This window comes from Herpailurus yagouaroundi, unplaced genomic scaffold (assembly GCF_014898765.1).
Source record: "Herpailurus yagouaroundi ecotype Mexico unplaced genomic scaffold, PumYag 140, whole genome shotgun sequence".
Taxonomy (NCBI): Eukaryota; Metazoa; Chordata; class Mammalia; order Carnivora; family Felidae; genus Herpailurus; species Herpailurus yagouaroundi.
The window spans coordinates 41,010,732-41,037,679 of NW_024412395.1; the positions used below are offsets into that span (position 1 = coordinate 41,010,732).

Consider the following 26,948-nt stretch of genomic DNA (forward strand, 5'->3'; position numbering starts at 1 on the left):
AAAAAAAAAAAAAAAAAAAAAAAAAAACTTTATTTTGAGAGAGAGAGCATGTGTATGAGCAGGGGAGGGGCAGAGAGAGAGAGAGGGAGAAAGAGAATCCCAAGCAGGCTCTGGATCTCACAAACTGTGAGATCACGACTTCAGCTGAAATCAAAAGATGCTTTGGACTGAGCCACCCAGGCACCCCAATAAAGTAATTCTTTTTTTAAAAAAATTTTTTTAAGATGAAATTTATTGTCAAATTGGTTTCCATACAACACCCAGTGCTTATCCCAAGTAATTCTTAATTAAGGTATGTACATTGTTTTTTAGACATAATGCTATTGCACATGTGACAGACTACAGTGTGTACATAATTTCATATGCACTAAGAAACAAAAAATTCATTTGACTCAATTTATTGCAAGATCTGCACTATCTCACGTAAGCCTGTATTCATTTCATAATGTTCAACTCCTAGTAAAAGGGGTGATCAGAGACAAATAAATATGAATAAAATATTTGTTGACTCTGCTAAGTCCATGGATGACCAGGTGATGGTAGAAGTTTCCCCTGCTCTGGCCTTTTCTAGGACTGCATGTTTTATCTGGGTTTCCCACTTTTATAAGTACTGAGTGGTGGTTGAGTACATGGGCTTCAAACCTGCATGGACCACAGAACTATTTGAATTCCTGTTTTGCCATGTGTGGGCTATGAGCAACTTGTTTAACTGATTTGAGCTTCGGTTTCCTGACCTAAAAATGGAAATAGTGCTTTTCTCCCAAAGTTATTACCATTGAATGAATTAATGTATGTTAGTGCTTAGCCTTGTGGGTCCACCGAATACACGTTTTATTTCCTTTGGTATATTCTATGTCTCCTTTCCTATCTTGCATCCCTGTTTACTGTGCCAGGCACTGTGCCAATCCTGGGAATCCGTTCCACCTGGTCTCTGCTCTCATGGATGTTCCCCTTGGAACAGGAGGCTTACGTGTTCATCTTTTGGCTCTGGGGTATTACTGAGGTCCAAGTTGGGGGAGGCTAGGGACCATGTTTGAATCCAGGTTTGCCCAATTCCAGACGCTCTGCTTTTAATACCCTCACTCCTCAATGTTGAGTATTTCTTATCATTAGCAATTGACCTATGAACAAAATACAGTCCTAGACAATTGAAAGGATGGGCATGGATGCTTTCTGAAGGCTCTGGATGATGTTTCTGGGTGACGTTGGGGTTCGATGTTCCAATCATTCATAAAACCATCCATGTGAAACCATTCATATTTCATCCATGTGAAATTTTAAGAGAGTACTTACTGTAGCCCACATTTTAAGAGAGTACTTACTGTTAGAAAATATTTTTGAAGGATATGTGGGGTAGGTAGATTGGAGCCTGGAAATAGATCTGATTAGATTTGCTGTTCCTTATACTCTGAAGAGTTAAGGTGAGCAGAAATTTATAGGTGTCTCCTGAGCAATGGCATGCTGGTTGGGGCAGTTTGAATCACTGGACAATAATAGTAAAGGGCTTTACTTCTTTATTAGGGCAGATGATGGGGGAAGAGACGCCAGCCATCTCTTTTACCGTAGATAATAGGTCAGGAACCAAAAGTGTAGAAAGGTTCTCATGTTTGTCCTGGTTCCATTTCTTCCTGCCCTGTTAGGGCCCTTTCTTCTAGTTTCTGGCTCCTCTAATAGCAAATACTTTTTAGTATCCCCTTACCCTCCCCGCCCTCCTCCCCTACCAGTCTTCTCTCCATGCATATTTGCGTACAGATATGTGTATTTTTAGATAAAATCTGAATGATGCTTTGTATTCTGTTGTATAGCCTACATCTTCCATTCATATTGTGAGCAGGTCCTCCCTCTTCCCCCATAAGCATTCCATTTTAACCTTTGAAAAATCCTCTTTCTGACAGGGTTACATAAATTATGGAGATAGCCATGTGATTTAAATGCTGTGTTAGCCATTTAAAAACCATGGTTTCTAAAGTTTGAAATAATAGCCCTATTTGTCAAGTACCATAAGCTTCTTTGATAACGTAGCCTGTTTTAATCTGTAGTACACTGTAGGTGGCGGGGAGTTGGATTATTTTTATACTGATGTAGATGCTCTTGCAGTAAGCCTTTAGATGGCAGCATCTCTCACCACAAACCATATTCTGACCGGAACTCCTCAGACTCCTAAGATGTTTGACACAGAAGGGTGCTCAGGATGTGCCGGATTCACCACCTCAGTGTGCCGTGACAGAGGCGAGACCCCAGAGAGTCCGGGCTATGGCTCAGGGCTGAGCAGGAGGGAGGGCTGTCGACCCATCTGCCACTTTTTCCACCATCCTGTCCCTTACTGGTGTGAAATGTTCCCTGCCTTTGTGGCCTTGTTAAAAGCACACTTTAAGGCAACCAAGGAAAATGAGAGTAAAGTGGGTGATTCTGGAACAAATGTGTTGTTTGAAAGGAATAAAATAGGCGCTCTTTTTTTAAGTTGCTTTATTTAAATATAATTCACATATACAATTCACTGCAAGTGTACCCTGTAGAAGTTTTTAGTATATTCCTAAGGTCATGCAGCCATCACCACTATTTTTAGGACATTTTTATCACTCCAGAAAGAAGTCTGATACCCCTTAGTCATTAGCCCACAAGCCTGCATATCCCCCAGCTCCTGAAAACCATTCATACTTGGTTTCTATAAATTTATCTATTCAGGGGGTGCCTGGGTGGTTCAGTCAGTTAAGCATCCGACTTCAGCTCAGGTCATGGTCTTGTGGTTCATGAGTTCCAGCCCCGCATCAACCTCTCTGCTGTCAGCACAGAGCCTGCTTCAGATCCTCTGTCCACCTCTCTTTCTGCCCCTTCTCCACTGATTCTCTCTCTCTCTCTCTCTCTCTCTCTCTCTCTCTCTCTCTCTCTCTCAAAATAAATAAACTTAAAAAAAAAGTTTAAAAAATAAATAAATTTACCTATTCTGGATAATTCCACACTAGTGGACTCCTACAATATGTGATCTATGGGGACTGGCTTCCTTCCCTTAGCATAGTGTTTCATGCTGTAGCATGAATCAGTACTCCATTCCTTTTTATTGCCCAATAAGATTCCACTGTATGGGATATCACATTTTATAAGTAGTTGATGGACACTTGGCTATTGATAGTGCTACTGTGCGCACAAGTATACAAACTTCTGTGTGGACGTGGTGTGAACATAGAGGTGGAATTACTGGGTCATACAATAACTGTTTAACTTCTTGAGGAACTACCAAACTGTTTTCCAAAGTGGCTGCACCTGTACATTGCCACCACCAATGTGTGTGAGGGGGTCTATCCATTCTTACTGAGAATTCCAGATTTTCTGATGATAAGTTGAGGTTGAGGGGGAGGTAAGAGATTGGACTCACGGGCTCTCTTGTGTCCCCAGTTGCCTGCTGCACTGGCTGCTCTGCTTTTCTGAAGGTGCCTCTGTCATGTGCCAAGAAAACCATCGCCTTCTGTGCCCCACACAATTGCCGTGCGTCACCAGTCTGATAAAATGCCTGCTCTCTGTGGTCGCTCAGAGTGTGTTGATCTTTCAGCCTGGCTGTTAGTAATCCTTGCCTCCTGACTTTGGAGATACCAAGCAACCCAACCGTCTTTGTCCCAGTTAGAGACAAATTCCAAATAAAAAACCCTTTGCCAAAAGCTGTCCAGGTTTGAACATGTCAAAATCACTCACTTGATGTACACCAACGACAGCTGTAGAAACTTCATAGCAAAAGAGCGGCTTTTGTTTTTGTCAGAGTTTACATTCTCGAAACTGAGCTTACCCATTTCTACTTTGGCAGCTCAGATTGGACATTCCCGTGTCTGTACTGAAATGACCGTGTGTGTATTCAAGGGAGGAGAAGGGGCCGGCTCTTCCTTTAGGCATATTTGGGTCCTGGTGAGGACACACACTGTACATTCTGAAGCTTTGTTTGCGTCTGGAAAAAATTAGCCACACTCAGATCTTTTCCACTGCAGGACCCGTCAGGAAGCCCAAGTATGTGGAAAGCCCCAGAGTGCCTGGAGATGCAGTTATAATACCGTTCAGAGAAGTGTCCAAGGCAGCAGAGCCCAATGAGAATGGTAAGAATGTGTTTTCAATAATTCCCCCCTCCTAAAGATTTTACATAATGACACTCCATTTCTGAGTGAAACTTGAGTGCCTCTTGTAGGAGGAAGCTTTGCCAAACTGAATGTATTTGGGAGATTTTTTTCCCCTTTTGCAGTTATACAGATCTGTTTAGCTAATGTAAATTCTTGGAGTTATATACACAGTATAGGAATAGTTGAGTGGGTGCATATGCATTGTTTAAGGGTTGAGTCTTCTTTCCTCTCAATTTTGACCTCCCCGGCGGGGGGGGGGGGGGGGGGTAGGTGGGAATAAGGAAAGCCCGCCAGAAGATTGCTTCCGGCGCTCTTTTGTTTTTTGTTTTTGTTTTTGTTTTTTTTTGCTACTCCGTTGTTTTAGAGTATTCAACATGGCTTTGGCTGAAAAGCCAGCACTTTCACTAGACAAGTTTCTGATAACTAGCTTTCTTAAAAGCATTTGATAGCTTTTGAAAGTTTTTTTTGTTTTGTTTTTTTTGTTTTTTTTTGTTTGTTTTTTTTTTAGATCTAAAGTTGTTCTTCAGGGAATGTTGAAGTAAGAGCCAAAAAAAAAAAAAAATCCAAATTAATTGAAATCGTTAGTAGAGATATTTTATATATTTCTTTTTTCCTAGATCTGGAAACATGTCTAACAGACATTACAAATGATAGCATTTCATAAGTGTATCAAGAGTTCTTTATTTTTTTTTTAATCAGTTTGGGAATTTACCTGTTTGTTCTTTTCTGGGGGTAGCAGAGGCTCCCCAAGTCACAACTCTGTGGGCTTTAATTTGAATGTTTTGAATTTGTATCTCATTTTCCTGCAGAAACTTGTGGTTATGAATCCTGGCCCGTCTGGAGAAGCCCATTCTATCTTCAATGTCAATACTTTGTCATACAATGTCATACAACATCAGTAGTTTGTGTAGTAATGCTGAAAGAGAAAACTCCCCCATATTTCTACTATGGGACATCTGGCATTTTCCTTGCCCCAGTTGTGGGTAGTCAGGAATATAGCTCTTTGATGTTGTAACTGCTTTGTGTGCATTTTGTGTTTCTGCTGATATATAGTATGGAGTGGTTCAGAGGAGGATATGGTAGGAAAATGGAATAGGATGGTGGTGAAAATAAACCTAAAAATGAGCTAAGAGGAGGAATTGGCAGAAGATAAAAATAAGAAGAGTTAGGATGGGTGGGAGATGAGACAGGGCCAGGAGCTGGGCATTCTGGGCAGGGAAGAGATACTGCTGCCTGTGTGTTAGCATGAGAAATTTTACCCTTTCCCTTCTGTCCAGACATCTAGCTGTTTGGTTTGGGTAAGAGGTTTACACTAAGACTTGTGCTGAGGAGGGACAAGGGTGCCACGGGAGTGGTGGTAAAGAGGGGAGAGTCCCCAGTGGTGTGTGGTTAGGATGGCCATCCTATAGACATGAAGACTCTCTTGGTGGTGAATTCACGTGTGCAGGGTGTCTACTTTTAGATCTGTTCTGTCATTTCTGTTCTGGGGGTTGAAAGGAAAGTAAAAATCTGATCCTTTGAAGTGAATATCAATAATCAAATTTGCCAAGCTGTTTGCCCATTTCAGAATAAGCCTCCCGTTACCCTCATCACCACCCACCAGAGCCTTTGAAGTTCTGGTTATTTATGCCCTTGGTGTTTTGGCTGGCCAAACACGGCCATGATGTTACCTTTCTCTCTCTGGTGGGGAATATCGCGGAGGTCCTGTTCTGTTGAGAGTTTAGGACTCCTTCTGGGATACGAATGGAGGAGAAATTTAAGAATCGTATTGGGCAAAGAAAAGATGTTATAAATAGCTCCCATTGTCAACTTTTCTCCTCTTGCCCAAGGCAGAATTGGCTGTCATTCTTGGGGGGAGGAGGCATTCTCGTGCCTGGCTGCCAGGTGAGCTAATTCAAGCGTAAAGATTGATATTGCTCCCGCAGCCTGCATTTTGCATGTGTCCTCACTGCTGAGACCCTAGCTCTCAGATTCAGCATCGTCAGTCTCCTAGTGGGCTGAAGTTTTGACATACCAAGTGGCTGTGAACATGGACCAGAAATTTTGTCTACAGGTAGGGTACATTTTCTTCTTTTTAAGTGTCCAGAAAAAGAGAGAGAGGTAAAGTTGATGTTTGTAATCATGTGGTCTTGTGTGGATAGCCATGAAGGTGGTGGAAGCCCCAGCAGTTAGCTGTTGGTTCCTGAGAAAGTGGTCGCTTAACACAATTTAGCTTGGCAATTAGTAAAGGATGGTGTATTTTGTAATCCCCATGGAATCCTTTACATTTCAATAGCGTTAATTAAGTCTGCCATATTAAAGTGTAAATTTTATGTCCAGGTCAGTGAACCTAAAGGAGAGGCTGGAGCAAACTAAAACTAATTGAGTTTGGGTATTAACCCAAGCATGTACTGATGTATGGTGGGCAAACCCTAATTTCTAGGGTTTAATATCAAACATCATCACTTAAATTTTAGTTCAAAACTTGGTCTTACACTTTTCATATTTTCTTTGGGATTTTTTTTTTTTAATATCTTAAAATGCGTTTTTGGACGCTGTTAATAACAGCTCTTTGTGAAATGGTTTTGAAATTTCCCGTAGGCTCATGAAATATCAGGTTACTACTGAATATTTGAAATACCCTTCCCAGACTAAGCTGCCTCGTTTTATGGTTTAGCTACATAAATTCTTGATTCTTAGCTGTTTGAAATTTAAATCAAAGTAAAACAAAACCAACAAGCACTTTGAATTTGTTCATTAACTTGTAAGTAATTATAATTATGTGAAATTGCATATTTTAGCTACCTGGGGAGTGGGTTATATGATATGGGCAGATGAATATTTTTATTATATACCAAGAATCTATTAAAATTTACATTCACCTGGAAACATCTTTAGAAAAAGATACTTTATTTAATATTTTAAAATATTTTGGAAAAATAGCATTTTCTACTCTGGGAAAAAAGAGTGACTTAATGAGCTCCTCAAACAGAATACAATCCCCTTTTTCCTGTCAAATGGTTCTAATAACCTGTGTGTGTCATACAGAATATGGTCTTTACAAATAAGCTTCCTATTGCTAAACCAACATATTGTTTACGGGGAGAATGTCATTTACCCACAAGACAATACTTCTGCCTTAAAGGGGAAATAAACCCCAGATAAATTAGAGAGGATTATTAAATTATAATAGGATTCACAGCTATGTTTCTTTGAATTAGGGGCAACCATAATCCGTTTAGGTTTGCTTCCATCTGTCATTAGCTACTTGAGCAAGCTTTGATGGGGAGGGGTGAGAAAATTTTAGTCTAATGAGTCATTGCTTGGTGAAGATCAATCTCAAAACATGATGAAACTTCTCACCTGGCAGTATAGTTAGGAAGTAAAATGAGCATGTATGAAACAGCAGAATAATTACATGCACAACTATCTTGGGGGGAGTAAGGCTTTTTTTTAGATTTGTTTAAATACTGGTGCCTGATGTTTTTGATTATTTCAGATGTTCAAAAAGATGTAGAGAATGAAAAGCTATAAAGAACATGGCACCTATCTACCTACTACTCAGTTTAAGAAATAAGACATAACTATATTTCCTCCTGATCATATTCCCCTTCCTTTACCAAGAGGTAACCTTGCTTCTGCTAATTTAATTTTCAGCCTCTTAGAATAGTGGTAGGCCATTTGACCAATAGTTGAATAAGGTTTTAGTTAGATGAAAGCATAGAAGGAAGATGTGCCTTGTATGTGCTATGGAAGAGAGATTAGAGGTAGAGTATCCATTCATTCTGCATTTCCTTAAATAAATATTAATTAAATTCTGATGCTGTGAAATGCACTATGTCGGATGCTCTTTGAGATGGGCTATCAAGCATAGGTTCTTTCTTCATGGAGCCTTAGAGTCTAGTTGGGGTTTAAAGACCTATATACGCAGAGTGACTATAACAGGAGAGGGAAGTAGTGTTGACTAATCCAAGCTGGTGTTGGGTGCCGGTGGGGGAGCTGAGCTGGGAAGGACTTGATTGCCTTAAGATTTACCTAGCAACAAAGTATAGAATGCAGTGGGGCACAGAAGAGACTAGGGTCAGGGAGATGGTTAGGAAGAGATGTCACTAGTTAGGTAAGACAGAGTAAGATCTCAAATGAGAACAGGATCAGGAAAGAAGGGGAGATGAGTAGGAAGATTCTTGAGAAACTGCATGGACCTGGGAGCTGAAGACACAAAGATGATGACTTCAAGGCTTTGAGGTGACATTAAGATGGCACTGAAAGAGAGGGAACCATCCGTTTTGGTTTGAGTTCAGTTTCAGGCACGTTGAGTTTGAGATGCTGGTGGAACATGTAGGCACCGGTGCCCACTGAACGACTGGAAACTCAAACTGGGTCTCAAGGAAAAGTTCTGGGTATGAGCTGGACTTCCTTTTGTTTGGAGGGAATGTGATGGAACGAGATGCGTTAGACTGGGAAAAAGGCCACTGAGAGGAGAGGACTGAGAAACTTTGGTATTTTATTCATGAGCTGTGAATTGGCTGAAAGAGGCACCAGCAAAAGGGTAGGATAAGAATCCTCAGGACCACACAGTAATTCTGAAAACCATGGATTTCCTCTCTGAGTGTCTGTTATGACAGTTGCCACTTTCCTCCTTGGAGGACAGATGTATTTGCAAGGTCAAAAATTATAGAAAAGTCAAAAGAGGAGATTGGTCATTTAAAAAGAAAAATATTACCGTGCCTTACAGGGCTGTTTCAGGAGGCTTGTGAAGGTGAGTGAATTTAAGTTGCAGGTAGGTGAAAGGGAAATGCAGTTGGTGAGGATAAACCATTGCCTTTTTACCCCAAGGCTTTGAGCAAGTAAGGGAAGATGAGAGATCAGTTAATAGGTTGAGAGGCGTACATACACTAGTTTTTACTGATTTTAAAGGAAAGGGAGAACTTAGTACAGTTGAAGACTTAGAGTAGAGGTTCTCAAGGTATGGGCTGTGGACTTAGGAGCATCCCCAAGACCTTTACAGGGGTCTATGAAGTCAAAACTCTTTCCATAATGACATTAGGAATATACTTCCATTTCTCTTGCATTGACATGGGCACTGATGGTACAAAAGCAATTATTGGTGAGACTTCTGATGCCTTAGTGTGCATTGAGGTAGGGCCACCTGCTGTACTAGAGCTAGGAGTGGTATTTTTCACCACCATGCATTAGTATTAAAAATAATAACTCGCAGGGTAACATCCCTGACAAAGCACTGAAAATAACAAATGTTACTAAATCTTGACCTTGACTGATCTTGTTAATAGTCTGTGTGATAAAATGGGAAGTCCCCATAAAGCAAGTCTGCTGCATGCTGAAGTGTGATGGTTGTCCCAGAGAAAACCACTTGTGTGGCTGTTTGAATTGCAAGCTGACCTAGCCACTTTTTTTTAATGGAACACCATTTTTACTTGAAAGAATGACTGGCAAGCCAGAGTTATTCAGAATTGGGTATTTGGCACAACGTTTTCTCAAAAAAAGAACAAAATGAGCACATCCTTTCAATTAAAAAAACTGACAGGGATTAGTTGCCAATGATAAAATTTGACCTTTCAAGTGAAAAATCAGGTTTTTGGGATTTGCACTGGTCACGTTGAGTTTGATGGCTTCTCAGGACTTTTCATTTGAGATGAGATATTAATGAATGTGATATTTTGGTATTGTATAATAAATGTGTCAGCACTTATAGGATCTGCGAAACTAATATTTTCCAAATCACCCAATGCATGATGTTAAGAAATCATGCATGGCTAACTAAGTCCATTTGAAGCTTATAACAGATCATGGACTTTTATTGTAACAGAGTGCAAAAAGTATATTGATACGGATTCAAAGTCAAAACTAGAACTAACCTTTAAGAAATTGCTACTTGTCAAGTTTTGGTGAGGTATCAGAGAAGAATGTAATTAACTGAGAAGGTTCCTCCCTTTCCCAGCTGCATATCTCTCTGAGGCCACACATCTTCACATGCTTCACCCAAAAGAACATATCACAACAGATTAAATGCAGAAGCAGACGTGAGAATCTAGCTGTCTTCTGTTAAATCAGACATGAAAAAGAATTTGCAAAAGTGTAAAACACTGCCATTCTTGACTTTGAAAATATTTTGGGGGTGCCTGGCTGTCTTGGTCAGTAGAACATGTGACTCTTGATTTTGGGGTTATAAGTGTGAGCCTCACGTTGAGTGTAGAGATTAAAATCTTTGGGAAAACATTTTTTTTAATGTTTTTATTTATTTTTGAGAGAAAGAGAGAGCACAAGCAGGGGAGGGTCAGAGAGAGAGGGAGACACTGACTCTGAAGCAAGCTCTGGGCTCTTGAGCTGTCAGCACAGAGCCCTATGTGGGGCTCGAACTCAGCAACCACGAGATCATGACCTGAACCAAAGCTGGATGCTTCACTGACTGAGCCACTCAGGCGCCCCCCCAAAATATTTTTTATTAAAAATGTTTAACATGTAAGTTTTACTAACTTAGAATGGATTAACATTGATTCTTAAAAATTCTTAGTTTTAATCTCTAATGTGATAAAAATCAATAATTCATATATGCCAAAGCTCTTTGGAGTCCTCGATTTTAAGAGTGTGACAAAAAGTTTGAGAACCACTGGCTGTGAGGAAGGAAAAGAAGGCGGTGAAAATTTTTTAAAAAGATGAGAAAATTGATCCAGAGTCCGATAGTTATCTAGACTTGAGAGGATGAAGACTTGATAAGTGGCAGTATGACTGGAAAGAAAAAGGCTAATTCAGGAGACATTTTGGAAGAGGAAGTGGTAAGATTTGGTGACAGTTTTAATATGGGGTGAATGAGGTGGAGTGCTTAAAGACAACTTGTGCAATAACTATGTTTTTGTATTAAGGACTAGAAGCCAATTATTGACAGAGTCAGCTCAGGTTCACGGATAGATGCTCCTCTATAAATAACTGTTTTTGTAAATTCAATTTTGTAAATTGATTTTGGCTCAGGTCATGATCTCGTGGTTTGTGGGATCATGCCCCATGTCAGGCTCTGTGCTGACAATGTGGATTCCGCTTGGGATTCTCTCTCTGCTCACACACAAGTATATGCGTGTGCTCGCTCTCTCTCGCTCTCTGAAATAAACTTAAAAATAAAAATGAAAGCAGTTAAGTGTGGGCCAACGTGGAACAGTTTGATAATTAGAAAAAGGAAGGAAATTTGTTGTCATGAAGGAATAGTGAGTTCATAGAAAGTTAAATAAGGCAGAAGAATCATAAAAAACTATGTTTAATAGGTAAGAAAAATACAAGCACGTTGAATATAGATAGGAATCCATGACACCAGAAAATGAAATAATAGTGAGAAAGTGGGCTCTTGGTGTTAAAATTGGTAGAAATAATGACCAACTTTGATATCACATCTTATTTCAAAGATGCTTGGTGTGTAAGGTATTTTCTCATTTTTTTCATCTTCTTTGTTATTATTATTATTATTATTATTATTATTATTATTAAGCTCACAACCTATAAGAAGTGGGTTATGGCTACTTCCCTCATGAAGAAATTGAGGGTTACAGAAGTTCACGCTGTAAGTGGTCCAGAATAGTTTTGGCCAGGAGAAGTCCTTTCTTCTGAGACTGTAGGGAAGGATAAGGGGATGGTTATAAGGGGCACAAGTGGATTTGAAGTGAGGATGGTGGTAATTGGGAAGGTGGTCCATTTATGGACCATACCTGAAGGTTGGTGTCCCAAACGTAGTCCAACAAGGTGTGGGTAGTTAACAAGAGACAAGAAGTGACCTGAAAAATTCTCTTTGCCTTCCTCCACTTGGTTATTTCATAATGGTGTCCTGTTGAAGATTCCATGAAAACATTACTGGGAAGGAATATCACTCCCCATTTGTCTAATAGAGTCCAGGAAGTATGAGGCCAATTATCCTTTCAACTCCAAATGCAGCCATCATAAATTCCTTGGATATTTAAATCTGTGAGATATAAAGTGTTGCTAAGAGATGATGTCTCTCTAGTACTTATCCCACTTGTTTTGGGTAAGGTACACCTATTATTGATGAGTGATTTAGTATTAACTACATGAATGAAAATACTTGCCATTTAGAGTACCCCATTGGATTTTGGTTTGGAGATAATTTTGTAGTAAGAGTTAGTTCCAAGAACATCTTATCTTACTGTTCAGATCTCAGTATTTGGTGATCGGCTGTAGAAGTAGAAATTCATTTTAATTTCACAGTCTAGTATACCAGCGTGAGTTCCCAGGCAACTCATCTCTCCCAAAATGGCACCGTCACTCTTCACCCAGGGGTCCTTCTGCCAGAATGAAAAGTTCAGCCAGAGAGAAAGCTCTGTGCATTAGGGAGGGGAAAATGCAGACGGCTTGACATGGATTGAGGAATTCGGACCGAAGAGGGCTTCTGAGGGGAAGGTCACTAGAATGACCTTTGAGAAGAGAGAATTATATGAAGAGACAGTTGGGAAGCTTTTGGACGAAATGAAATTGCAGTGGCTTACTGGATGCTAAACCTGAAATAAAGGACATCTATTCATCCCGACTCCAGGTCAGGTTTGAGAACTTTAGGGGCATTCAAATCCAGTTTGAACGGTTAGGAGAACAAGTTGTTCATGAATTTGGAGGTGTCCTGTCAATTTAGACATTAAACCTGGAATTGCCATAGCTCCCAGCTTGTGGGCAAGGTTTAGATGAGGAGTTAATTGTCTTTGCATAAATACATATGTTTTAATGAAAACCTTGACAGTCTGGGGTGTCTGTCTACAGACACAGTGTGGAGGCAGCATTGACTCCTCGGGGGGTAACCCCCCCTGCCAAGGACCTACATGGGTTACAGGGTCTCGGAAGGAGCCCCACGTGAGCGATAGGCCGTGGCCTTGTTTGTCGTCAGGGTAAATTTTGTGGCAGCCAAGCCTGTGCAGCTGTTCTCTGTGCCTCCACAGCAGCTGCCAACTGGGAGTAGTTTCTGGCACTTTCCCTGGAGTTTCAGGTCGAACCAGAAGCTAGACATTCAGACATTCAAGGGCACAGTCACAATTTGGTAGCCATATAGAGATTGTTTTGAAAGGCAAGGGGGACGTGTAGTAGAAAAACTGCTGAGTTCTGGCCCCTTACCCTCTTCTTTCCCTTTCCATCTGCATCCTGTTCTCTCCCTTTGGTCCAGCTGCCACCTGAGATAAAATAGCTGCCCTGTCTGAGCCTTGGGGCGAGGCTGTTCTGAAGTGTTCTGATCCTGTTCTGAAGTGGTTCAGCCCTTGGGTGTGCCTGAGTTTTACTGATTTGGTTTAGTTCCTGCCGCCTTTTCCCAAATGCCCAAGTGCCTTGGGAATCGAAATGTGGTTGGAAATCTCTGGTGGGAAGGGGCTTTTTGTAGAGTGGCCTTCTGGGTGTGGTTGACCCACCCTGGGGTGCTCTTTTACTCCGTTGGCTTGTGGCCTCTGCCCCTTCCTGTTACAGGTTTAACACAAATGATCCAGAAACATGCGGGCACTCTTAACCCAGAACAATCAGCCTTGGTTCTTTTACCCCTGTGGTTTTCTAGAGCAACTAAAAAACATCTAGGCTGGCAAACAGCAATTCTTACCACACACATTGGGAGTTTTGAGAGTAAGCAAGGGGTGGGATCCTTTTCCTTCCTTGAAGATACAACCAGCCTGGTTTTCCTTGTAGCTGCTATCCTGGGAGCATGACTGAGCAAAACTGATATGTGAGTGAGGATAATACAGATGGTCTTCTCAGCTCTACTTGTTTTGATTTTTGCGGTTCCTTAAAGAAGGCAAAGTTAGCATTGAACTTTGGTGGTGGAATTGTAGCTCAAAGGTAACACTGCTGTTTTGTTCTTTCCTCATGTTATCTTTCTAAGACTCACCTGCAGATTTCCACATCTAGGAAAAATTCGTTCATGAATGTATAGGTCTGAGTCTCTAGACAATTAACAGAAAAGAACAAAACATTGAGTGAGAGTATTACAGGTTGCATATTGCTTTTTAAGTTCTAACATCTGTAAGCAGAGTTTGCTTTATATGTTTTTGGTTTTTTTAATGCCCTGATGGATGCTGATTTAAAAATACAGGAAAGGTGTTAGAATGGTGTGAATATCATTTTGTCACCCTTAATTAAGTTCCCTTAAGCCTTTGGATACAAGGTTAACCTATAGCTCAACATTTAAACCCAACAACAGAATGTGTTTAAGTGGGAAAAATAAGATGGCCAGCTGGTCAGGGAGGCCAGAGGAAGGACAGGTTCTAAGCATGCCCTGTGACCTTCAGGTTAACTGTGCTTCCAGCATTACTGTGGAGTGTGCTGAGAACACAGCCTGATTTTTCTACATCCCCATGTGAACAGCAGAGTGTATTCTTAGGCCTGGTCCCCTGGGACACATTTTGCTGGGTTTTAAAATCTTTGTTTCAGAGTGGATTCCTGACAATTGACCCTTGAATTGGAGTCCTGGCTTTGACTTTTGACTGTCGTGGGAATGGGGTATGCACAGGACATTTCCACCAAAGTAGTAATGCCCCTGTCTTGGTTAATAAGAGCTGAGATTTCAGGTGTACCCCAACATTTAAGTAGCCGAGGTCTCTGCCAGTATGCCACTGGGGTTTAACTTTATTTCAGCCTCCTGTGGGCGTTGGCCACCCTATGCTTTTAAAGAGTTAAGATGAAGGGCAGGCCTCTTTCTGCCTTTAGTGTCTGATATATTCCTTTTTCACAGGACCTGGAAATAGGAATTGCTATCTTATAATCACACTGTGTTCTGATTCAGGTCAAATACTTCACTCTTTGCACTTGGAGTTTCTCTTTTACTGTTTTCTTAACCTGTCACAGCCTCTTAATTAGAATGTATTGCTTGAGGACAGGCAGCATTGTCAAACTTTGTGCATTTTATAAAAATACACAAAAGCCCCGGACAAGCAGCTGCAGCGCAGACTCCTCCAGATGCAAACCTGAAATTCCCCAGAGGGGCATCTTCATTGTTTTCTCTCTTTGTTCCAGAAGCAAAGGCCGATAATGAACCGAGCTGTTCGCCGGCAGCTCAAGAACTGTTGACAAGGCTGGGATTTTTACTGGGAGAAGGGATCCCAAGTGCCACACACATAACCATTGAAGAAAAAAATGAAACCATGGTAATGCCTGAGGAAGACCCTGCATGTCCTACCTGCTCAGAGGATGAACGAAGGCATAACCGTCTTCTCCCCCTCCCTGAGTGAGGAAGTCCCTGTTCAGTCCATGAGTCTGGGCTGTTGTGTATTGAAGTTTACTTCGACAGTTTGTGATTTCTGCAGTGGGGAGGTGGGGAGAGGCAGAAGGGCACAGAACTGAAGAAAATGTCCACATTAACCTTCAGGTCACTACCCAGGCAAGGGTAGCTAAATGAATTTAAGTGGCTGCAAGAATCTCCTAGTCATGATACTACTTTTATCTTTATAACACCATTCTTCTCAGCTGGCTGCTTTGGGATGTGCTTTCCTGTGCTTTTTCGTGGTGGGGGTTTTGGAGGGTCAGCGGGGTGAGGAAAAGATTTGTAGGAGATGAGGCAGAGAGAAAATAAGAGGAGATCAAATGGTTCCTGCATGGGAGAGCACGCTGCATCCTAGTGAATGGCAGCCTGCCGCTTCCCATTCGAGATGTATATGTCTGCATGGCCGTGAGGGGCCAGAGCCTCTGCCCCCTGGGAGGGTCTCTGCCAGGGTATCACACACTGATTGAGATTGCAGTGGCCATCAGCCTCCTTGCCCTGACCGCAGAGCCCATAAATCTTCAGGAATTGAATCAGGCTGCAGTGCTCGTGAAACATTACAAAAACAGAGTTCCCAGATTTTCCATACAGAGGTCAAAGAACCCATTTGTCTTCTGCAGACTTTAAATGAAAGGAAGTCTGCCTGCTTGCTATTTCTGTTTTATGAATGTGCATTCCCACTAAATTATTTCTAAGACTGCCCTTTTAATTAAAAAAAAAAAAAAAAAAAGAAATCACAAGGGAGGGGGACAGAACAAGGATATTTCTCTTCTAAAATTTGGAAGACCACATACATATTAAACTCCCTAGTTTTAAAAAGCTGTTTTCCGTGTTCCTGTTTTGAGTTTTATCGCTGTCGCAGCAGAAACAAAAGACTGTGTAGCAGCATCCTGTGTAAAGCCGTGCTAACTCCTCCTTCCGTTCGTCTTGCAGTGCACAGCTCTAAGCCAAGGCATCAGTCCTTGCTCCACACTAACAAGCAGCACCGCATCTCCTAGCACCGATAGCCCCTGCTCAACCTTGAATAGCTGTGTCAGCAAGACCGCAGCCAACAAAAGTCCCTGTGAGACCATTAGCAGCCCTAGTTCCACCCTGGAAAGCAAGGACAGTGGAATTATAGGTAAGAAGCACACGACTCGGTAATGTAATGGCTCCATGTACGTCAGCCAGAGCATTCACCGGGCACTTCTTAAGAGGATTTTAGCGTGGTCTGTGAAGGTCAGTCTGCCAGGGCCCGCCTTGTTCTTCACAGACCGCGCTGGCTCCATGTGCAGCCGAGAGGATAAAGCATCAGCTTTTACATTCCTTGGTGTTTATTTATTTATTTTCATAACACTGGGTTCATTTGGTTAAAAAATTTCCAGATCAGATCTGGCCTGTGAAGTTACAAAATTTTACCTCTTCATCGATTAATTCCATTTGTTGGGGATCTCATCCCACGAAGACATACACCAGGGCAATAAAATCCCTGCATATTGAGGCGTCGTCCTACCTCAATCTCAAGGTCATTTATTTCCTCACTTATTTCCAGGCGTTTGTTCTTTAGTTTCTTTTAATGGTATCTGACCGCTTGTTTTGAGGCCAGAATTTTGTAAGGATATCCATCCTGTGCCCCACACACCCACACAGTAGGTATGGGTGTCCTAAACTGTGGGTCAGGAGACACAGATTCTAGTACTGACTCTTAGGATGCTTAGCTGGATAATCACTTGCATAACATTTGAGTTCTTTGCACACTTCTTTCCTTCTCTGTAAAAGTAAGGATTCTGATTATTTCAGTAGATTCTAGTCCCAGATGCACATTAGAATCAACTGGGAATTTAAGAGCCCTTGTTTTTACATCTTGCCCCAGACAAGTGTGCCTTTATGTTTTTGCAGTTGGGGTTGGACACCTGTGTGTCTCAGGTGTCCAGCTTGGTGCCTTTCAGATAACAGACATGTGGGACCACTGGATGGATTGTCCAGGCCCTCCTGTGCTCCAGCATTGTGCTGCTGTTGAACAATATTCAGCTCTACTGAACATTCAGTTCCTTCCCTTTTTCTGAGTTACGCACATGTCTTTGAGGAGTATTTTGCATTTTAAGTAAGTGGACTGAACCTCACTTACTTCCACATTAGAATATAATTAAAGGGAATGACATTTGAGCTCCTTATTTTCTTTAGTCACCTTCTATTTCTTTCAAGTGTAATTTGCAAAACCAAGTTGCAGGTTCATGCACTGTATATTTTGGAGATTGCCCCAGAAGACCTGTGAGATCCCCGATGTAGACCTCACTGCAGCTTTCTGAGGGGCCCTCTGCATAAGGACGGCAGCCCGTGCCCTCAGTCTTCACTTGTTTCAGGCTCTCCAGTAGGTTTTCATTTCCTGCAGTTTTAATTGTCTTACTGAGATGCACTCACATGTCACAGCATTCACCCATTTAGACCACTCAACAGTTTTAGGTCTGCTCAAAGGCGTGCAACTATTACCACCATCTGATTTCAGAACATTCTCACCCCAAAAAGAACCGTGTAGCCATTAGAAGTCACACTGCATTTCCTCCACACCCCTAGCCTCACTTGTCCAGTAGTCTGCTTTCTGTCTCTGTTGATTAGTTCTGGACATTTCATTAAAATGGTGGCTTGATGGGGCACCTGGGTGACTCAGTTCGTTAAACGTCCGACTCTTGGTTTCGGCTCACATCATGATCTCACAAATTTGAGCCCTGCATTGGGCTCTGTGCTCCCATGCACCATGCAGAGCCTGCTTGGGATTCTCCCTCTCTCTGCCCCTCTCCCCCTCCCTCTCTTTCTCTCTCTCTTTATGTCAAAATAAATAAATAAACATTAAAAAAGTAAAAAATAAAATGGAGGCTTGAGGTTTCTGTAGCAAATTTAAATTCTTTCACTCAGTTTTAAGCCCTTACAGTGAGCTTATTCTACTGATTTCCTGTTCTCTCCTCACTCCACTTCCCCACCTACTGTTTAGGTCAACTAATTTTCCCCAGTGTTACTTCTGTCCTCACACCCTCTCTCTGCGCTGTCCATCACTAATGGGTCTATTCTGCGGTAGCCAGTTGACTTCCTTTACAGCATTCTTCACCCTTCTGAAATGTCCTCTCATCCATAGTTTACCTTCCTTCAGAAGAGGAGTTGGTCAGTGCTACAGTTTTTTGGGATAGCCTTTCTCTTTTCATGAAATGATCTGCCTTTGGCCTTACATGCCTCTAATTATAACCAAGCCAGTTTCTTGTTTTGACAGAAACTTTTTCAGTGACAGAAAATGACCTTCATTCATTTATTCATTCCTCCTGCTCTCTGTCTCTCTCTCTCTTTTGTTGAGATACAGTGCTGCAATTTTAAAAGTGTTCTATTTTTTGTTTTTTTATTTTGGGGGTAGGGGGTCATGCACATGTGGGCAGGGGAGGGAGCAGAAAGAGAAGGAGAGAAAGAATCCTGAGCAGTCTCCACCCCCAACGCAGAGCCCAACACATGGGGCTCGATCCCAGGACTGTTAGATCATGACTTGAGCTGAAATCAGGAGTTGGACACTCTGTTGCCTGAGCCACCGAGGTGCCCCTAAAAGTGTTGTAAAGAGTGGAAAGAAAAGTTGCTGGTTTTGTTTTCTGTCGTGTCATTGAGAAATTGAGCTGCAGGAATACCAAGGCTCTTAATTAGTAGTTGCAAAAGTATAGTTCTATCCAATCCCAGACTGGTTAGACCTCCTATCATATGCTCTCCATAGCACCTCAGTATTTTCCTTTAATTTACTTGTTCTGATTTTGTTGTTTATTTTTGTCTCCATATGGATGGAGAGCAGTCCTTATTTATGTTATTCCGGCTGTCTACTGGGGCTCCTAGCATGGTGTTGGGAATGAGAATTTAAGGAAGAATTGTTGCCACTATCAAGTTGCATCAAAGGAAGGAATGTTTAATTGGTTTTGAAAGAAGCTATGCAGTATTCCCATTCCAAGTTGGCATTGTCACATCTTTTAATGTTTGTCTTGTCGTTAAAGTTAAATGACACGTTTCATGTCACTGAGGCTGTCCTTCATTCCTTGGCTCCAGTCAGACACGTTCCCTTAACTCAGCTTTGCATGAAAAATGGTGACCATTGAGATGAAGTGTTAGTCATCAGGCAGTGTACATCCATTTTTCACAGAAGACCCCCAGCTTTGGAAATTGTGCTTCTTACTGCCTTAGCTGATCTTCTGCAGGGAGTGAGGACTGTAGGCGGCTGAGAGGGAAACACTGCTGGGGACAATGTTCCTCTGTTCACTCTCCTTCCATGACCTGCAGAACTAGAACCTGTTGCCAAGGGATATAGGAGAGGGTGTGGTAGGGAGGAGAAGGGGGAAAAAAGCCAAGTATTTCCTCTCTAGGCAGACTAGCCACACCTCTTTGAAGAGGCAGGATTGGTGGGGCCAGAGGAGGCAGAGTGCTTCCTTCTGAATTAATTCAGGGTATGCAGGTTTCATGGCCTCATCACAGACAGGGATCTGTGACTCAGTTGTGGTTTTGTGATTGCTGGGGGTGGCGTGTGTGCTTTATCTACCTGAGGAGCATGACTGTTTTTATAAGGTGTAGCCTGGGAACAGCAGCCTTTAGGCATCTTAAGTGCTCAACAGAGTAAAATATTCAAGAACACAGTGATCTGAATGGGTAATGATGAAGGTGAGCTACCTTGGCTTCCTGCTTTGGAAGGCCTGGCAGCTGCTTGTCATGGGCTGGTTGGGATCCCTGTTCTAAAGTTCCATAGGCCCTGGAGAGAGCAGGGAGGAAATTTCCATTTAATTTTCCACTTTAAATTGTTTAAGATTTGTCAGCCCGTGCACACAGTTGCTGTGGCATTGTGTAGTTTAAGGTAGCTGCAGGCGCCCATATGGAGCTCAGAATTGTATGCACAGTATTAGCACGGTTTATATAGGGCACTTAGGGGAAATTTCAAATAGTTTTAACCCACCCTTAGAAATTCCTGGCCCTCCTCTTACTATGTAACCTGATTTCCATCTTGCCGATTATACTTAATCTACATGTTTTTGCTCAGCAGATGCCATGAAGGGAAGGTTCCGTTCCCACATGCTCACACAGCCTTGTGAGGGTTGCCGTGGGGTGTCCTTCTGCTTCTGCTGGTTTTGACATGTTGTGGGTGAAGAGAAGTTTCTTTTTGGGAACAGCTTAGTGGGGGAGAGGGCAGAATAATGACCATTAGGAGAATTTCTTGGACCCCTTCCAATCTTTCTGTGTGGAGGTCAGAGGGTAGCAGATCCTCTGCCCTCTGTTCCAGCTTTATTGTGTCCTACAGAGGGGAGTCTCACTTCACCCTACTTTGACGAGGTCCAAGTTCTTATGATGTTCTTTTTTTTTTTTTAATTTTTTTTAATCTTTATTATTTATTTTTGAGAGAGAGAGGGAGAGAGAGAATGAGCAGGGGAGGGGCAGAGAGAGAGGGAGACACAGGATCTGAAGCAGGCTCCAGGCTCCGAGCTGGTAGCACAGAGCCTGACGTGGGGCTCGCACCCATGAACCGTAAGATCATGACCTGAGCAGAAGTCAGACGCTTAACCGACTGAGCCACCCAGGTGCCCTGCGTTCTTATGATGTTCTTTAGAAGTATCATAATTCTGTCATGCACAAATCCTGTCTCTGACAGCTGGATGGGCAGTAACTGAATTCCCTACAAACACACATATTTTTTAAAGTAAAATTTCCTACTCTGTAGATAGTAAAATCATTAGCATTACCTAGAAATGAGTGTCTGATTTTTCAAATTTGCAGTGTGAAGACCTTCTAAATGTGAAACTGTACTCAATCAGAATAAGATAGCTTTTTAATAACTTGCTTTAAAGGGAAAACTCTGTAAAGAAGTGGCTCTTAAAGGGATTTCTTCCGTGCCTGAGAAAACATTTTTTCTTAGTGACACTCCTTTGAATAAACTTGCTTCCACTGTTAACAAATGAAACTTGCAAACTGTGTTAATTTCAGCTCAGAAAAAAATTAAGTAGGTGTATTCACTGGAATGCATGTGAATACCAGTTCGATTATTTTTTATTTTTTTTTTAACAAGCACTGTTTGATTTAAACATACTGTTTAGTTTTTGTGCCCACATTATGATCAGTGTTTGTGTGTGTGTGTGTGTGTGTGTGTGTGTGTGTGTGTGTGTGTATTTCAAGAAAATAGGTTATTTCTCTCTTTAGGAAGAAAGTGAATGCATATTGGATGAGGAGAAACAAAACCCAGCTTTCCTATCACGATTTAAAAACAAAATAATAATCCTTCCTATGCGTTAATAATAGATGTGCCCAGGAGAAGGACTTATAGGTAGCAATTAGAAAAATTCTGGCTGAGTAAGAGGCCATTAAAAGTTAGTCATCTGTCCCTTCCAGGCCCTTCTTCTGCTGTCTCCTTGTGCCTGCTGACATTTATAGTCTCGGAATTACTTTCGTAGTATCCCAGATCTGTTTCCTGTTGAGAGTTGGTATTAGGACAGCTCCATGAAGGAGGAGGGTTATTCTGAGTGGACCGCATCCACATCTCCCCCACTGGGCATGTGTCCCACACAGAGCAGGTGTGTTGTTCACCTGCCCAGCTTCCCAACACCTGAGCCACCACATTCCACCAGGCCAGATAGCTTTCAAGAGATTAAGTGCTCAGAGTATGAAAAGGGTAAAGAACTTAGGCTCTTCCTGCTGCCTTTCCCCGTTCTCTGGCGGGGAGGTGTGGTGCAGCTTGTTTTTGCTCTTTCTCCCTTTGAAGCTAGAAGGCAGGTGTAAATTTAGGCAGGGGCATACCTTCACAGAAACATTTCTTTTGCAAACGTGGCTTGCAAGAAATACTGGGTACTTGATTAGTATCCTGCTGGTGCTTGCTAGAGTTTGATAATATTTGTTTTCTGCCCAGTAGCTTAGTATATTTAAAAAAAAAGTTTCTCGTGGGCTGACTTTTATCTTCCTGTGACTCAACTCCCTCCTAGGCTTGTAAAATGAGAGTGATTCCAGAGGTAGCTAGAGACCTTTTGTTCCTTTTATTTCCTGGACTTTGTGTCCCAAGGGAGATGATCATATGCATAGAGAGGCCTACAAAGAGGAATTAATTGTATTTTATTTTCATTTTAACCTGTTGTAAATCCTGCCCTTTTGATTTTATGCTAATACTGCTTTGTTGCCACCTGTATTGCCCTGCTTGCTACTAAATTGAAATGCTTTGAAATTGATTTGGTAATAACTATTTAGAGTGTTTGAGATCTGTGTTAATATTCATTTTGCTACATTGCCTGCAATTTAAAAAATCATCCTTAATTATAGAAGCTTTTTCTTTTTAATCTCCTGGGTGAAGGAGGAAAATTTGCCTTTACATATATAATTTGGTAATATACTTAATGTGGGAAAGAAATCCTTCGTGATGATTCGAGGCAGCAGAATGCCTGCTGTAGTACTTGTATTCACAGTGTAGTTGGATTCTTCAGGCTGTTCTGTTGGTGTAGCAAGCATTTATTGGCACCTACTGTGTACCAGCAGCAAGTTTCTTCAGCATCGTTACAATAAAGCCCAGGTACAGTATCTGTTTCCAAACTTGTCCACCTGTGGAACCAAAGAGGGGTCTTCTGCCCTTGGAGACCTGGGCAAGTTATCAATTACTGAAAAAGGGTTTAAAACATGGCAGTGATTGACACCTCTTGATGGAAGATGTATGCTGTAGGTGCATAATAATAGCAACTACTGGTGGTGCCTTGTGCTCTTTTCTGGAAGAGTCCACAATTCTGGGGAGTCACTGGACTATGTCAGAAGCTCCAGTGTCTGTGCCTTCAGTATGCAGGTTAGGTGAAGCTTTACCTAAGCATGGCATTGGGTGTTATCGCTAGAAAACTTCATGGTGTTTAAATCCACAGGCTTTTCTCTGGAGTCTGTTACCTGCTGTGTCAGGCTGTGTTTAGGCAGTGTGGCCTGTCCTCCACTCTGCCAGTGCCCTGCGCCCACTGATCCTTTAGGTGTTTCCACAGTCTAAGGGACTTCACAAATACAGCTGTGAACCATGGCTTGGGTCCTTGGCCTTCCTGCGTGTCATAACAGAGCATGCCTTGCGCAATGCCATGAGCACTGAGCTGGAGATTTGGTACAGAGATCTGTCTGCCACATGCCAAAGCATAGTGCCGGTGTGCAAATCCAGAAGGGGAGCAGGGCTCTGCAGTGCTTTATACAGGCCAAGCCGTTGTCCATCGGAAGTTGTGGAAGGAGAAGCCAGAAAGTCCCTGAGAGCCAAAGGTAACTCAGGCCACCTTCCCTGTGGCATTCCAGGCAAGGACGAGTTAGGTTGAGTGCCTTCCCTGGAGTCCTCTCCTCGCCGGGCTGAGGCAGGTAAAAGCAGTCGCTCCAGGTGAGCTGCCTCTGTTCGCTGTGTGGTTGGTTACTTTGCAGGTGGGGCTGAGGGAGAAGCCCAGTCTGGTGTTTCTGGTCCGAAGGTTTCAGGCAGGCTGGTTTCATCCATGCCATCCTTCCCTTTGTCACCTGGGGAGATGCAAAATACAGCACAGCAGCTGCGAACTGTGTAAGCTGTTGGGGGTGAGCAAGGGAAGAAGCGAATCCTGTCAGGCCAGGAGGACCAGGGCGTTGGGCACCGTGTGCTTCCTCGACTCTTCTCTCTGCCCTTCACCCAGTCTCATTTAGACTCGGGTTTCTCTTTCCAAAGTTGTTAGTGATCTTTATGCTGGCAGGTCAAAGGAGGTGGTGTATCTATAGTATAGCTGGGATTTTCTTTTTTCATTCCTGTCTCCCACTTTTCTAAGCAACCATTATGTCTTTTTCTTGTTTGATCTTTAATTCATTGGTCGAGCGTTTTAACTTTTAAACTTTGTGTCAATCATCATACTGAATATAGGAGTTGAAAACGTTTCTTTGTTTTTTCAATGCTACTCTATTTTCAGTTGTGTAGGGAGGAAAACATTCTTGGGTATTCATGATATGTGAGGCACTTTACATACATGTCCTTATATCTGATTTTGTCCACAACCCAAGGAAGGACAAAGGACTCTCTTTATAGAGCCCTGGCTTTGAAAATTGGAGAACACAAGACCGTCTGTGGAGTGCTTGAGACAAATGTCAATTTGTGGGTTTTTTAAAAAGTCTCTTCAAAATATATTTTTTGGTGTATGATTGTATTAGAATAAATTAGGGTGATGCATGTACATAATTTGTAAATACATGGGTTTGGGATACATGCTCCAGTTTTTCTGATAGTGTGGCATGATCAGAACTGCGTGGGGCACCATGACAAGGCTTCAGGCCGTATGCAGCTTTCCTGCCTGTAGGACTGTTAGGAGTATTCAGCGAGTTGACATATGATAAGGTCTTAGAACCCATACATGGTAAGCACTATTATATTTCTGTTAGCCACTGCTGTTATTTCCTGAGGCTGCTTTATACTTAATCCCTCCCCAGTGGATCTGAAATGCTTACAAATAGACATTTAGTAAAATAAGATTTTTTTTCCCCATGATGATATGAGCTGAGGAAAGAAAATAAAAGCAAGTGAAAGAGCGGAAGGGAGGGAAGGTGGGGAGGGGGTGGAAATGAATGAAGGGGGATGGGAGATACAGGTTTCTATTTAAGGACTGAATAAGTCATGAGGATGAAAGGCACAGCACAGAGAATATAGGCAATCGTATTGCAGCATATGGAGACAGATGGTAGCCACGCTTCCTTGCAGCGAGCACAACATAATACAGAGTTGTTGAATTGCTTCGTTGTACACCTGAAACTAATGTAACATTGTGTGTCAACTATACTTAAATTTAAAAAAGTAAAAATGCAAAACAAGGGTGAAGTCAGGAGTCAGGTTCATAAGACTTGATTGGTTTTGCTTCTCAGTGGGCAGAAAGGTTTAGGATTCCTAGCAGCCTGTACAAAGAGACACAGTCAGATACCTAATTATGATGTCTGTAAGGTAAAGACAAAAATGTGCCCATCACTAGTACTCTGCCTGGAGGTGCTTACCCCTTATGGGTCCTCGGAAGGGGAGAATTTGAACCGAAGCCCTTTGCACTTTTCACATCGTGTCTTTTCTCCACCTCAAAGGGAGACAAATTCTGCTGTTTGGGACACTTGTTTGATATGGCCTTTAGTTCCTCAACAATTCTGGACTAATGCTATAGTCATTTTAATTTTCTTCTTATTGTTCCTTTAAACTGTAACTTGATTTAGATCCATCTGAACTACTTACTGGGCCCTGGACTTAACACTGATTTTTTAAAATTCTATTTTAAGTGTACATTCAATATATCAAAGAACCTTCAATAGGCAAAGAAAAGGGTGGGTGCAGGAAAGCTGGGAAGGGAAAGGAATACAGTTTTATTGTAGTACTTTATATAGCAAAACAAATAATGTCTCTTCCACTTCCTGGCTGCTTCCATGGACCAAAGTGCCCATGACTGGCTTCTCTCCACTAGCCCCTGCCTGAGGGCTACTGTTTTTAACAAGGCAAAGTTCATGAACTGCAAAGTACTTTTTAGCCACACACACTTAGAGAACTTTTGCTTGTCAAGAGCTGTGTAAGGCAAGGGGAGTTTCAATACATATTGTGTAGGCAGTCAGAAAGGCCGGTGTTAGACCTACCACTAACCATGTGTGTGTTTGTGCGTGAGAGAGGTGGGGCGGGGGGGGGGGGGGGGGGGGAGAGATTAGTTTTTCCCAAGTGCATTCCATATCTGTAAAGTGGGTTGATGGTTCTTAGCCTGTCCACCCCTTCTTAAGCTCTGTGGTGATCATGTATATGTCCTAACATGTTTTGAGTGTGCATTGAAGTCACGTAGCCCTTTGTGGTGGTAGGTTTGGTTAAAAGTGCCGCTACTACATAGGAATGAGAACACGCCGTCCCTGGTTTAAAGGCGTTTGCGAATGGTGTGCAGAGTCAGAAGTAGCACGGGTGAATCAGTGAGCAGGACCAAACCGAATTTAATACTAAATTGTGAGAAGCAAAGTCTAATCTCCTAGCTTGATAAAACTTGAGGTTTAATCATTTAACAGAATACTGTGAAATCACTCATTTAACAGAATACTCTGTGTTGGAAGAATGGTAGAGACCCTGTCTGAATGATAATGGCCAGTCTTAATTGACAAAAGCTGGCATCTGTACGAGTTGAAGAAATAAAATGTTAGAAGTTTTGAGTTGTTAGGGAACTTGAAAGATCCAAATCTCCAGAAAATATCAAATGTCACTTAGTTTTTTTACAGGCGGTGCTTTTTTTTTTTTTTTTTTTTTTTTTTTTTAAGTCATCATAGTGGGTATTCAGTTCCCGGTGTCCACTCTCTGTAAAGAGAGCTTTCCTACTATTCTTCCTTTCTAATCTTTTACTCTAATAAACTTTTGCTTGCTGCTCAAGAAAATAAGTAAAGTCATCAGAGTGAAGATGCTGCCATAGGGGTGTGTGTGTGTGTGTGTGCCTGTTAACATGAAAGTGACTGATTAACTTAATGAGGCATTTGAATTTGTTAGCCTGGAAGAAAAATAGGTATTTTTGAGTAGACTGTCATTTGTTGTAAGAACCAACTTCTCTTTCTTGGCGACTTTGTTGTTGCTCTATCCGGTGTGCTTCTTGGGTCATACAGGAAAACTGCTCTTGTTGGGCCTGGATCTGCCCCATTGTCTCTGTGTCAGG

General features: G+C 42.0%; 1 protein-coding gene across 13 annotated transcripts in view; it reads left to right on the forward strand.

Annotated features, from left to right (window-relative positions):
- TANC1 (tetratricopeptide repeat, ankyrin repeat and coiled-coil containing 1) overlaps window positions 1-26,948 on the forward strand; it is a 238,137-nt gene that overhangs the window by 143,918 nt on the left and 67,271 nt on the right. For 6 of the 13 annotated variants that reach the window (XM_040476354.1, XM_040476355.1, XM_040476356.1 and 3 more), the window contains 3 exons: window positions 3,975-4,079; window positions 15,075-15,205; window positions 16,252-16,438. In XM_040476354.1, coding sequence (XP_040332288.1) covers window positions 3,975-4,079; window positions 15,075-15,205; window positions 16,252-16,438 — 423 coding nt within the window. Of the gene's footprint in view, window positions 1-3,974; window positions 4,080-5,925; window positions 6,154-15,074; window positions 15,206-16,251; window positions 16,439-23,372; window positions 23,560-26,948 lie in introns of those variants that run through there. The other 7 variants (XM_040476357.1, XM_040476360.1, XM_040476361.1 and 4 more) reach the window with 5 other exon arrangements.